The sequence below is a fragment of the Hibiscus syriacus genome, unplaced genomic scaffold (assembly GCF_006381635.1).
Source record: "Hibiscus syriacus cultivar Baekdansim isolate YM2019G1 unplaced genomic scaffold, ASM638163v2 tig00110295_pilon, whole genome shotgun sequence".
NCBI classification, from domain to species: domain Eukaryota; kingdom Viridiplantae; phylum Streptophyta; class Magnoliopsida; order Malvales; family Malvaceae; genus Hibiscus; species Hibiscus syriacus.
In genome coordinates, this window is record NW_024062667.1 from 287,901 (window position 1) to 300,700 (window position 12,800).

Here is a 12,800-nt window from a genome sequence, read left to right on the forward strand (position 1 = left end):
TGTCTGCCACTTGGCAGGATTCAACCCTCTAATCCCTATGCTATTCCCACCTCATATCTTCTTGTTAGAATGTCAATATAATTGGTTAATATTTGTTATTAGATATTTACACTTCAGTTAGTTTGTTAACAAGTTGTTAATGGACTATATAAGCCTAATGATGAGGGTTGTTCGTCATTGACACAAATGGCGAGGGTTGTTCAGGAGCTAGCACGCGTCCTCTATCCTTGTGACCCAAGTTTGGCTCCAGCCGAACTCTTTCATATAATATTCTTTGTAATTTATTTTCCCTTCAATTTACGTGTTATCATTTGATTAAATAAAAAAATATTTTATTAAATACATTAAAATTAATAAAAAAATTAAATCGGGTGGTAATATGTGTCACTAATGACACGTGTCATGATCATATGTTAACACATGTCAAATCTTAATTGAATGATTAATTTATTAGATTAAATTTAAATCAGGATCAAATTTATAGAGTATATAAATATTAAAGACTAAATGTAGAATTATGCCAATTTTTTAACTGTCATATCAATATTTTTGTCAATTGACCAGTAGCTTGATTGATAATAATTAAATTATTAAGTGATGTGATTGAACAAAAGTAAAAGATTAGTGATAAAAGTAAATAGACTAAATAGTTAAATGATCAATGATATAATATATCCTTTGTTTTGCTACACCATGACCATGCATATCCCATCACCTGTGGTTACTGTGATGACAGCGCTACTTTCCTAAATAGCTGAGTTCACCACCCATTATCCCCCTTTCAGATTTCTCTGTGCCTAACCATAAACTGCCAACTTTCAGGCTTTAGCATAACTATAAATAAATTTTGGAAGATAATTGAAAATTGGGGAGTTATGCAGTGCGACGGGTTAAGACGTGGTTAAAAATAATAGAAATAAATAAAAATTATAATATTTAGATTGAAAGTGACTTAAAATATTACATTCTTCGTAATATTTTTAGTTAATTTGTCAATTGAGATTGAACGTAATATAAAATATCATCGAGTTAATGCTTAAACGTAATTTAAAATGTTATATTGTTTGTAATATTTAGATTGAACGTAAATTAAAATGACATTGAGTTAATGCTTGAAGCATTATGTCGTTGATTCATTACTTATAAGCAATGGCGGTACCGGTAGACATCATTAAAATATGATTTTATCATATCCTAATCAACAAGTTAATATTTTTACAAAATATTATGAACTTGTAACTTATGAATGGTGAGTGACCATTTGGAACTGTTAATAGTCAGTGACTCAATAAAATACGCCCTATAATTATATATCATTTTGTAAGTATCGTCCTATAATTTAGAGATCATTTGTGCTTTACTTAATTATTTTTCATAAAACAAACATAAGAAATCGTGAAAAAATATAAATCATTTTCTATGAAATAAACATACCTTTAAATTGAATAATATTTAAACTCCAAAAATGTAAATTTCAAATTAAGCCTCGCCCACCTTATATATGATTGGGGTCCGCTTACTCCATTTCATTTATTCTTTAACGCTTCCATCATTAAAATGAAATGTTCCACTGTACGCATAGTATTGCAGTCGTTATAATTGTCAATGATGAGGTTTGTATTAATGAATGGGCATTTGCCGGGTTATGTTTGGTTGTTAGTATTTTTTAATTTAATTATTGATATTTAATCTATTGATCGATTATTTTGGATCGAGTTTTATATAGACACTCATAACAGGGGTGACATTTCCAACCTAATTTATTTAATTCATAAACGCTAATATTCAAACTTTTGATCTTACTTAAGGGATTTTATCAACCAAGTTTAAGTGACTAATTTGGGAAGTAGATGTCATCTTATGGGTTAAGGATACTAAATAAAATAAAATATATATATATATTTTAAATCAATCTCGTTATATAGAGAAATTGTTAAAAAAAATAAAAAAATTAATATAATCCCTGTAAAAACTCTCTATAACTCTAGCATACAAAAAATAAAGGAACAATATGAGTATGATAAAATTATTAGGAGTCTTATTTTCTTAATTAACTACACTCAATTATATATTACTTATACTATTAATAGACTGAATAGATATATCCATAATTCACGTTGCAAACATTGAAACATCCTTAGGCTTTTACTTAAGTATATCAATGGTACAATATTTTACGGTTGTAATTTATAGGACACTATGCAATAAATATTATTTAGGGTTGTTATTTTATACGATATTATGCAATAATTATAATTTAGGATTGTAATTTAGGGTACAATAATTTTTATATCATTTTCCTCTTTCTCTTTAATTTTCATTTAGCCAACGAGAGCATTGAATGATATTATTATTATTTAAACATTTAAAATATAAATTATATACTTAATGAAGAAATCAACCAGTGGTAAACTTTTTTTTTTCTAATCTAATTTTTATTTAAATATTTTGATATCATATTTCTCTCTCTCTCTTTGAGTTTTATTTAGACAACCAGAGCATCGATCCAACAGTCGATGATTATTAATTTTCTTGTTTTTTAATACCGTGTCATTTGTTTTTTTCTTGAGTTTTTATTTTAATTTTGAATAAGAATCATTGTCATTGTGACACGTTATTTTTTTTCTCTTGTGGCACACACTTTCTATACTTTTGTGACATGATTCTTATGGCTTTTGGTACGTTTTTCGTATACTTTTTGAGGTCATTTTGACGATCGCAAAAAGATGCGCACGATAATTATTTTCTGATTGGTTTGTCAGTAGTCACGTATAGTCATATCACTATTTAATAAAATGTTATTTGCTAATACAATCATAATTATTTAATGAAACAATCTGTCAAATAATATGGTTCGCTCGCCACTCCTTTATAACTTCATAAAACGTATCGTTTGACAGAGACAAGGAATTTCTATTAAGGTTACTGAGTTATTTTGATGTTAGTTGTCATTCTCAAGGAAATTTTTCATTTTTTTCGTATATTTGAATTTAATATTTTTGTTTTTTGTATGAGGATAAAGCCAACTATAAAGGGGAGCACTTTGAGCGACTGCTCAGGTCCATTTTTATAAGCCTCAAAATTTTCAATCTACTTTCTATTGTTATAATTGAGGTCTTTAATTTTTTATTTTTATTTTTTTTATAATTGAAGCCCTTAGTTTTTGTATTTTTATTTTTTTCCTTTATAATTGAGATCCCTAATTTTTAATTTTCACTTTCTACATTAATAATCGAGATTCAATGCCCTATTTTTTAATCTCATTTTTTAATTTTATAGTTGAGGCCCTGATTTTTTCATTCTCACTTTCTATCTTTATAATTGAAGCTCCTAATTTATTTCAATCTCACTTTTTACCTTTATAATTGAGACCTCTAATTTTTTCAATTTCACTTTTTACTTTTATAATATAGATCCCTAATTTAATCATTTTTCTAAGATTTCTTAATGTTAAATTAAATTAATTTTTCAAAGTAATATGATATACTTTCATTTTACGAGGTTCTATTTTTTAGTTTCGCTCATAACTACGAAATTGTTTGAAATTACTCTGTACAAGTATTTTTTATGACTATTGTCCTCATTTTCCTCTCTTATTTAAATACATTATAATTTTAATTCATTCTAATATTTTATTAATAAAATTCAGTTATCATCGATAAAAAAATATTTAAAATATAATAACGTATACTTTAATCTATAGATATAAAAATACCGTGCATCTGGCCGAAAAGAAAAAGTCTGAGATATAATTAATGAAAACCCAAAATATATGTGGAGAAAAGAAAAGTCGTAACTTTTATTGGTAGGGAAGTGACTTGATAACCTTTAAAAAGGAGTATCTTACGTCCTTAAACTACCACTCTCATTTTAAAATGGAACCAAAACTTTTGAACATTTTAATTTCATACCTAAACCATGATGCTCATTATAAAATTTTGTCTAAATTGTTATATATTTCAATTTCATCCTCAAACTATGATTATTATTCTAAATTGGTTCCCAAACTTTTGAGCATTCCAATTTCATATTCAAACTATCAATATATGCTAATCATGTTCATTATTGATAAAATTGTTATAAAAATTATTAAGCATCATGTAAACATTGACGAGTGGTTACTTATTTGGGATGGTTTAATATTGTTTTTTGGTGTTGTAAGCTGGAACAAGTTGCTTTAGTGGTCTCAGGTGGGTAGAATTTGTGTGTAAACCCTTCCCCTTTTTGTTGGTTTTGCTCTCTAGGCATTGGATTTTGTATGTTGTCTAATTGTGAGAGTGAAGCTAATCGCTTGTTGTAAGTTTGGCAACGATAAGATGTACTCTTTTTCCTTCTTCTAGGCTTATGAAGGTTTTTTAATGAGACACTTATCGTTGTTGTATGTTTGTCCGACTATTATTATAAAATCAGATAAATCACCTTTAAAAAAACAATAATCAATTTTGGATTTAAATAAAATAACTTTTTTAATTTTAAAACGTAAAAAGAATTATAAATAAATTGACTTGATACAACATTAATTACCATTTATGTCACATCACATAATTACATAATAGTCATTAGTGTTTACACGACAATTATCCGTTTTTAACGATTTTATTAACAATGAACATGATTAGCACATACCATATTTTGGGATGAAATTTGAATGTTTGGAAGTTTGAGGCTCAATTTAGATTGAGAAACATATTATGGGAATGAAATTGAAATGTTCACAAATTTAAGGATCAATTTAACATAATATCATAATTTGGGGATGCGAGATGAAATTTAACCCTTAGAAAAAGAAAATGATAATTGATAAGGACGTGATAAGCGTAAAAATTCTGTAGCTCATTTAGGACCTTTAATTAGTCCAATCCAGCGGATGGACGCCACGTAGCAATAGGCAAACAATTTTCAAACGTTTTCTTTTTCGATTTGTTTTCTGTTTTCTACTGGTTGGTGATTGCCAATGTTCTCACGCGCCAATCGCGACAAAGTGACATGTGACGCAGCCGTCCAACTGTCATCTAACCCTAATTATTATTTTTTTATTTTTTTGCATTTTCCTACGTTGTCTACAGAAAATATGCATTAATAAATACCCCTGATATTTGTGTAGAAGAGAAGAATGGTAGTGGTGGCGTGTATCTTTGTCCCAACCAAGAAGAAGAAGAAGAAGAAGAAGAAGAAGAAGAAGAAGAAGAAGAAGAAGTTTGATTCTGAGGCTTATTTTCCATCAATCAGAACTGGCAAACAACAACTCGACGGACAAGTTAGACCTTCTAACCCTCTTTCTTCTTCGATTGGATATATGTGTGATTGTTATAATGATTTGATTTCTTCAACTGTGTTTAGATGGATTATGAAACGGCTGGTTTATATACTTTGGATGAAGCCCTCGAAACTGTGGGGTTTGGGAGATTCCAAGCCTTTGTGCTTGGATACGCTGGGCTAGGATGGTTTGCTGAAGCCATGGAGATTATGATTCTCTCCTTTATAGGACAAGCTGTTAAGACGGAGTGGCAACTTTCCTCCACTCAGGAAAGCCTGTTGAGCACCATCGTCTTTGCGGGGATGCTCATCGGAGCCTATACTTGGGGCATTTTATCCGATAACTACGGCAGGAGGTATGCTCATCGCTTCCCTTTCGTTTTTTCAGTAGTCTCTTCCAGGGATGGATTTAAATTACAGTTGCTGTGGCGTTTTTAATTTCGTCGCGTCTATAGAAAATGCTATTACGGTCATTGTGGTCGTGGTCGTACAATAACGGTTTCAAACGTTACTGATGCCGCTGTATAACGGCTGCTATTCCAATTATGAATAACTATTTGATTGACTCAGATTGACTTTGATTTTGGGATTCAGTCTGCTTTAACTGTTTGTTTCAATTTTGCTTCTATCAGGAAAGGTTTTCTTTTTATATCTATGGTAACTTTTGGAGCTGGATTCTTGAGCACCTTCTCTCCAAACTATTTGTCACTTGTTGTTCTCCGAGGTTTGGTCGGTTTTGGCCTTGGTGGTTCATCTGTGTTCTTATCCTGGTTTCTAGAGTTTGTTCCAGCTTCCAATAGAGGCATGTGGATGGTTGTGTTTTCAACTTTCTGGACATTTGGATCCATCTTTGAGGCTACTCTCGCATGGGTATGCATATTTCCTATAACCCCATTTAAGGCTATCTTTGATTCTTTACCATCCCATGTTTTTGCTGTACCTAAAGATTTGGATCCATTTTTAATGTCATCTCTTCACTTTATGGAGGTTTAGAGCTTGAATATCACATATTTATAAACTGAAACAAGTACAAGAAAAGGGACATGACATGACATTAAAGGGACGGACACTGGATTTTAGGTTAAGGGTGCAAACTTATAAATTTATATTAGAAATCTACAGGGTGTGAAATTGTAAAATTTCAGGGGTTATCCATAGAAAATACCAAAAAAAATACATACACTATACAGGAATTTGAAATTTCCAAGGGTTCGACCGCACCCCTATGGTCCATCCCTGCATGACAATAATGGCCTCAGATGTTAACTAGATGAATTTGTTATCAAGAAATTGGATGTCCAAGGCAAATGACTTCATCTCTGTGTAAGAGAGCTCTTAAAATGGATTCTCTTGTCATCATGAAATAAGTTCTTTGCCATTAAAAGGGTTTTGTCTTGGCAAAGATTACATTCTTTAGTCTTTACCTTGTCATCTCTCTAGATTTTGCAGACAAAGGCTTCTTAACTGAAAGTAAGAGGCACCATCACTATGATTAATTTGGTAAATTCCTCTCCTCTTTGTAACTTGGTGCACTACTTTTTGATGCTCTATCAGCTCTATCAACATAGAAACGTATCTGAGAATTGGAAATTTCTTGGATATTGAACTTAAGTGTTGTTAATTCTGGCTAGCTCTCAAACTTTAAGTTAGAATATGAAACTTATCTGAGAATTGAAGATTTTCTTGAATATTGAATTTAAGTGTAGCTGGCTAGCTGCTGAAACTTCACCTTTTAAGTTTGAGTTTATGTTCAAGGAGCTATGGACATTTGAGAACATGTAGATTTCATTTTCATGCAACAAGAAGAATTGTTTGACGCAAATTTTATCTTCAAGTGTCAGAATGATTTCATGTCCTTCCTATTGCAGATTGTCATGCCCAGATTAGACTGGAGGTGGGTACTTGCTTTTTCATCCGTGCCATCTTTTGCTCTGCTTCTTTTGTTTAGTGTTGCACCTGAGTCTCCGAGATACCTATGCATGAAAGGTAAAACAAGTGATGCACTTCAAGTTCTGGAGAAGGTAGCTTCAGTGAATCAAACAAAGCTTCCTCCCGGTGTCCTAATTTCCAGTAGCTCAAGAGACAAGGATGAAGAGTCTGCTCCGTCTCCATCAGAAGAGACGAGCCCATTACTTACCTCACTGAGTGAAAATACCAAGCAATCAATATCAGGCTTCTCATCGTTTTTTATGCTCTTCTCTTCAAAATTAATTAAAACAACGATGCTCCTCTGGGTATTATTCTTTGGAGACTCGTTTTCGTATTATGGCATCATCTTGCTTACTTCAAAGCTAAGTAGCAATCAAAGTGGATGCTTCCAATCTCTTCATAGCACCAGAAATCTCCATGGTGCTGACCTCTACGAAAATGCCTTCATCACTAGTATGGCAGGTATTATGTCTCATCCTCATTTGCTTCGTTACGCTCTCTTTTTTGAAATAGAATTTGACCCTTGTCTCTGTTGCAGAGCTTCCCGGGCTTTTCTTGTCGGCAATATTGGTTGATAGGGTTGGCCGCAAACAGTCTATGGCCTTTATGTTCGGATTAGCATTTATATTCCTTCTCCCACTACTAACCCATCAGCCTTCTGTTTTAACTACATGCTTATTATTTGGAGCTCGCATGAATGCAATGGGAACCTTCACAGTTGCCTCTATATATTCCCCTGAGGTAAGCCATTTCGGTGACACTCCCTAAATGCCAATTTCCTTTTTCACATAACTAAAGCTATTGTTTTTCATGTAGCTATATCCGACATCGGTGCGAACAACGGGAGCCGGAGTTGCAAGTGCGATAGGAAGAATCGGTGGTATGGTATGTCCTCTTGTTGCAGTCGGATTGGTGAATTCGTGCCATCAAACAGCAGCTGTAGCTCTGTTTTTGGTGGCTATAGTTGTTTCGATAGTTTGTATCCAGTTCTTCCCCTACGATACCAAGGGAAGGGAACTTAGTGATACTAACTGATGGCAAGTAAGACATATACTGTGCTGTCCATAGTTTGTGTTTTTAATGGAAATAAGTTGTTCTCTAGTCTCTACCTGTATTGATATTTGAAGCTGGTGGAGATGTAATACATAGGCTAAAAACATCTACTTGTTTGAAAATATGGTATGATTCAGCTCTTCCTTGTTCCTTTTGCCACTTAATTTGTTTGTTGTGCACGTTTCTTTTATTACATAATTCCTTTTGCTACTTGATATTTTGTTGTGCACGTTTCTTGTATTACATACATTTGATGGATGTTTGCAATTAATCAAAGGTCTATACTCTCGTCTTTGGAAATATAATAATATTAAATATTGGATAAAAGGAATTTGTCATTTTTATAATCTTATTTAATTTGATAAAATTAATTTATATTGAATAGTATGAATGCGCTTCCCATCATTAAATAATGTAATCGATGACGGCATCTTTGGAACATTTACTGGTACAAACGATTATCTCGAATACTTACATTGAGGTATTGACAATGATTCTCAAAAGCTAATAATTTTTTATATACATAATTATAAAAAAAAATATCTTTTAATGTTTGACTGAATAATCACTTTAATTTTTGTTATTTTTTTTTTCAACTTTTTAACTTCTAATGTTTTATTTTGAGACAAAATATTTTTGATTGGACGAAAATTGTTAGTTGACTAAAGGTTAACATTTGTTGTTGACCTCTTATGTGTTTAAAGTGATGATGTGACATATATCTCGTATACATAAGTGATAATGTAGCATATGTCATGTCATCACTTTGGACACAAAACTCACCACATTAGTGATAAAGCATAATGATTTTCATTAAATAAGATAATATTTTATCTAAAATAAAATGGTAGAAATTAAAATACCTAAAAGAATTAGGGACTAAAATGATAATTTTATTAAAAATTAAGGGTAAATTTTCACATTATTTCTATATATAAAAAAAGCAAATACATAAGCTTAAGAATAAACAAATTTGAAATGGATGCATTTCAAAGGTAAGACCAAAAGAGGTGAAGAACAAAACGAAACTTAAGGGTTGTTTGTTTGCCTCTTAATGAAATCATTCAGCGTTGAATGTTGAACCGTTCAACATTCAGCGCGTTTGTTTCGCACCTCTGAATGATTCAGTGCTGACTGATTCAGCAAAACAATTTTGAATGATTCAACACAGAAGTACATTCTGAATGATTCAGAGTCATTATCAAACAACATGTCACATTCAGAGCTAATTCATACAAAGCCTCTAAATCATTCAACATTTGAATCATTCAGCGCTTAATCATTATGAAGTAAACAAACAACCCTTTAAATGATTTGACGAGATAAGGGAAGAAGCATAGTAGGGATATGAGAGATAATAGAAGAAAATTCAGGGGCATTTTAAACAAATGAAACTTTCTTTTAATTAAGAAGGTTATAAATTGCAATTGGTCTTTGGTGATTTAATTATGTTTTTAATCTTATATTTGAGTTAAATATTCAATTAGTCCTCGAAGTTATTGATTTTTTTATAATTTCGTTGAAAAATAATGTTAACGAGTATTAGTTGGCCAAGTAAAAAGTACTCCGTAACCCATTCATACAAACAACTACTTCCTCATTCATATATTTTCTTTTGTTAAATTTGAGTTTCCCAAAGGTTTCAATTTTGGTGTGGGATTTTGTTCTTAATCTTAAATTTTCAATTGTTTTATATAAATTTTATTAATATACAAAGTTAGTTGATCAATATCTCGTTGATTTAATGGTATTAAACATTAGATATCTTAAGTAAGATTAGATATTCAAATTCTAATATCATTAATAGAATAAACTGAATTAAGAGACTCTCCATAATAAATCTCTACAATATTTGATTTTAATTAATTATCAATAAATTACTTAACTGTGGTTAAACTAAAATATATATTGAAGGCCAGATATTATTATTTTTACAATGATATTAATTGTTTGTGTCAGCAGAAATGAAGTTGTAACAATAATATTTTTATTCAACCCTCTCGAAATGTTTGAAAGTTTTAATATTATTGTAGAAGCATTTTAATCCAAAATAATAGGAATTCTTCAAAGTTTTAGATATTATTGTAAAAGTATTTTAGTTCAAAATAATAAGAATTGTTCATTGTCTAAGAAAAAGGTAGAAATGAGAGTCTACATTGAGGGAAAATAACACTATTGGTTATGGGAAAATTTTACAACGTATGTTATACACCGAAATACATTACTAATGTGATATATCGGTGCATACCACTAATTAAATTGTCCTTATTACATAAATATGAAAAAAATATAGTGATCTATACATAATTAATCCTTTACTATCATCTAGTTTAAATTTTAATACGAATATAATTAAATTATATTTTTTTTATTAAAAATTATAATTATTCGAGATTTTTTATTTATTTATGATTGAAACACTTCATTATATAAATTTTCATATTCATCCCAACAAACAATCATTAGAATCAACCGCTAACGATTCTATTCATCGCTGGAATATCATATTTTTTCAACCTCATTTTTAAATTCTCGTTCACCCTGTTCCCACCTATTTTTAGTTACTTTACAATCGCCCCTCTTCCATCTTGTAAGAAACATTTATAAACAACCTCAAATTCACATTTACCCAAAAGATTATGGTCTAAAAAAATATTCGTAGTATCAGTTAGTTCTTCGTACGTAAACAATGACTTCAAATTGCCTAAACCGATGGGTTCAACCATCATTGGTGGTGAATGCACAAAATCACTTCCAAAACTAATTTCAATGAGAGGAGTTGAAGAGTGTGTCTTTGTATAACATTGATCAAAATAAGAACTCCAATTACATATAAATCGAAAATCATCAATAATTCCTTAAGTAACTGAATAAACCAATATGCAGCTGTGAAAAAATTTACATAATCTTGGGAAGAGCCTAGTGGGGATGACATACATAACCACATGTAAGTAACATACATAACCACTCGTAAAAGTTATGATTCTACATTGATATATTTTGGGGGAGGCACACGCTCTTGCAAATTATGATTCGCTTACTGTTCAGTTTTTCCTTTTCTTTCGAAACTATTGTTCCTCCATGCATCTATGCAGTGCTTTTTTGGATGAATGAAGGCGCGATTTAAATTCAAAAATATGTTATATTACTTTCTTATTATTTATACTAATAGCTTAACAGTAATTATATTTTATGAGAATACATTTATCTAACTATTGTTTTGATTCGATGAGTTTACTTGGTTTGAAATTATCGTTAAAAAGACTAAATTAATGGAACTATTAAATATGAATGGTTGGATTTATTAAATTATTTCAAGTTAGGATAAAATTGATATAATGTATAAATTTTAGGGACTAAAAATATTATTATACCAGGTCACATTAGAAATCTGTTTCAATTTTAAAGACAATTGAGTGATATGTTTGTAATTTTTTTTAAAATGACATATTTATTACAGAATCCACCCTAGGTGTACTTTATTCAGGGATGAAGATTGGGTCCAAATTCGAGTTACGACTCCATCTAATTATGTATTTTTTTAAAGAGTTGAGATAAGTTTCTTTTTGAAGGATTAAGTCAAATCAGATGGAATTTCTAATAAAAATTATGATCTAATTTGAGATAATATTATAATTATTTTTTAATGTATTTAGAGACAATTACAACAAATACTCTGTCATATATATTTTTAGTTAAATTTATATTTTACTTAATAAAAATATTTTTTTATATATATTTAGAAAAAAAATTAAGTTGGATATAAATTTTCACCTAAAAATTTAGATCAAAATTTTAGGTCGATAAAAACTCCATCCCAACAATGCTTAAAAAAACTAATGCATTCAAAACTAATCAATTAAGGTATGTAAGATTACCAGTGGGAATAAAATATTATTTGAGAATAGGATTACTAGGAATGTTGTATTTTGTGTTTGGTTGGTTTAGCAGGAATGTGAGATTACAGTGTTTGGTTAAATGAATAAAAGATTATTGAAATATATATTTTACCAAATTGTCCTTATTATATATTTATTTTTTAACAAGTTGAATTCTATTATAATATTACTATAATTAATTTATATATTTTCTTTAAAAATTTTAAATTCATAAAATTTATATATTTTTTTTTATAAAATTGAAAAGATAAATAGGTTTAATGAAATGATAAAATTTTATTTTAATCCCTGAATTTCATATTAAATTTTAATTATAGATTTTTTTTTATAAATCTAAAATAGTTTAAGAATAAATTTATAATTTAATCTTCGTAGAATTTTTATTATTCAACGACATAATAAGGATATTTTTAAAGAAAAAAATTAAGAACATTTTAATCTAAAACACCGACAATTTAATAATACCTAAAAAAAATTAATCACATTCTCAATAATATACCTAAAATATCAAGATAATAAAAAATTATCGGGCTCAAAATATGGACCAAAAAATGAGATACTATTCCCCCAATAATCTTATATTAGCTAAACCAAACACCCTCTTAGACATCCGAGTTGATTGGGGTTTTACCATCCTCATAAAATATACGAATAGTCTTCTTG

At 29.8% G+C, this 12,800-nt stretch overlaps 1 protein-coding gene across 2 annotated transcripts; it reads left to right on the forward strand.

The window, feature by feature from the left end:
• The first annotated feature begins 5,098 nt into the window (after positions 1 to 5,098).
• LOC120116448 (organic cation/carnitine transporter 7-like) lies at positions 5,099 to 8,360 on the forward strand. Of its 2 annotated transcripts, XM_039136951.1 has the most exons (7): positions 5,113 to 5,146; positions 5,183 to 5,257; positions 5,341 to 5,612; positions 5,889 to 6,126; positions 7,125 to 7,647; positions 7,724 to 7,926; positions 8,002 to 8,360. In XM_039136951.1, exons 1-7 carry the CDS (start codon positions 5,114 to 5,116, stop codon positions 8,218 to 8,220), a joined length of 1,563 nt encoding a protein of 520 aa, XP_038992882.1. In that variant the 5' UTR covers position 5,113; the 3' UTR covers positions 8,221 to 8,360. The 2 variants fall into 2 exon arrangements, with proteins under 2 accessions (XP_038992881.1, XP_038992882.1); XM_039136950.1 differs by having other exon boundaries at positions 5,099 to 5,257.
• The last annotated feature ends 4,440 nt before the right edge of the window (positions 8,361 to 12,800 follow it).

Excerpts from the sequence above, each read along its gene's own strand:
- LOC120116448 (XM_039136950.1), top strand. The coding sequence starts at position 5,114 with ATGGTAGTGGTGGCGTGTATCTTTGTCCCAACCAAGAAGAAGAAGAAG. Across the intron at positions 7,648-7,723 it reads CTTCATCACTAGTATGGCAG|AGCTTCCCGGGCTTTTCTTG; the intron begins GTATTATGTCTC and ends TCTCTGTTGCAG. Across the intron at positions 7,927-8,001 it reads CCTCTATATATTCCCCTGAG|CTATATCCGACATCGGTGCG; the intron begins GTAAGCCATTTC and ends TTTTTCATGTAG.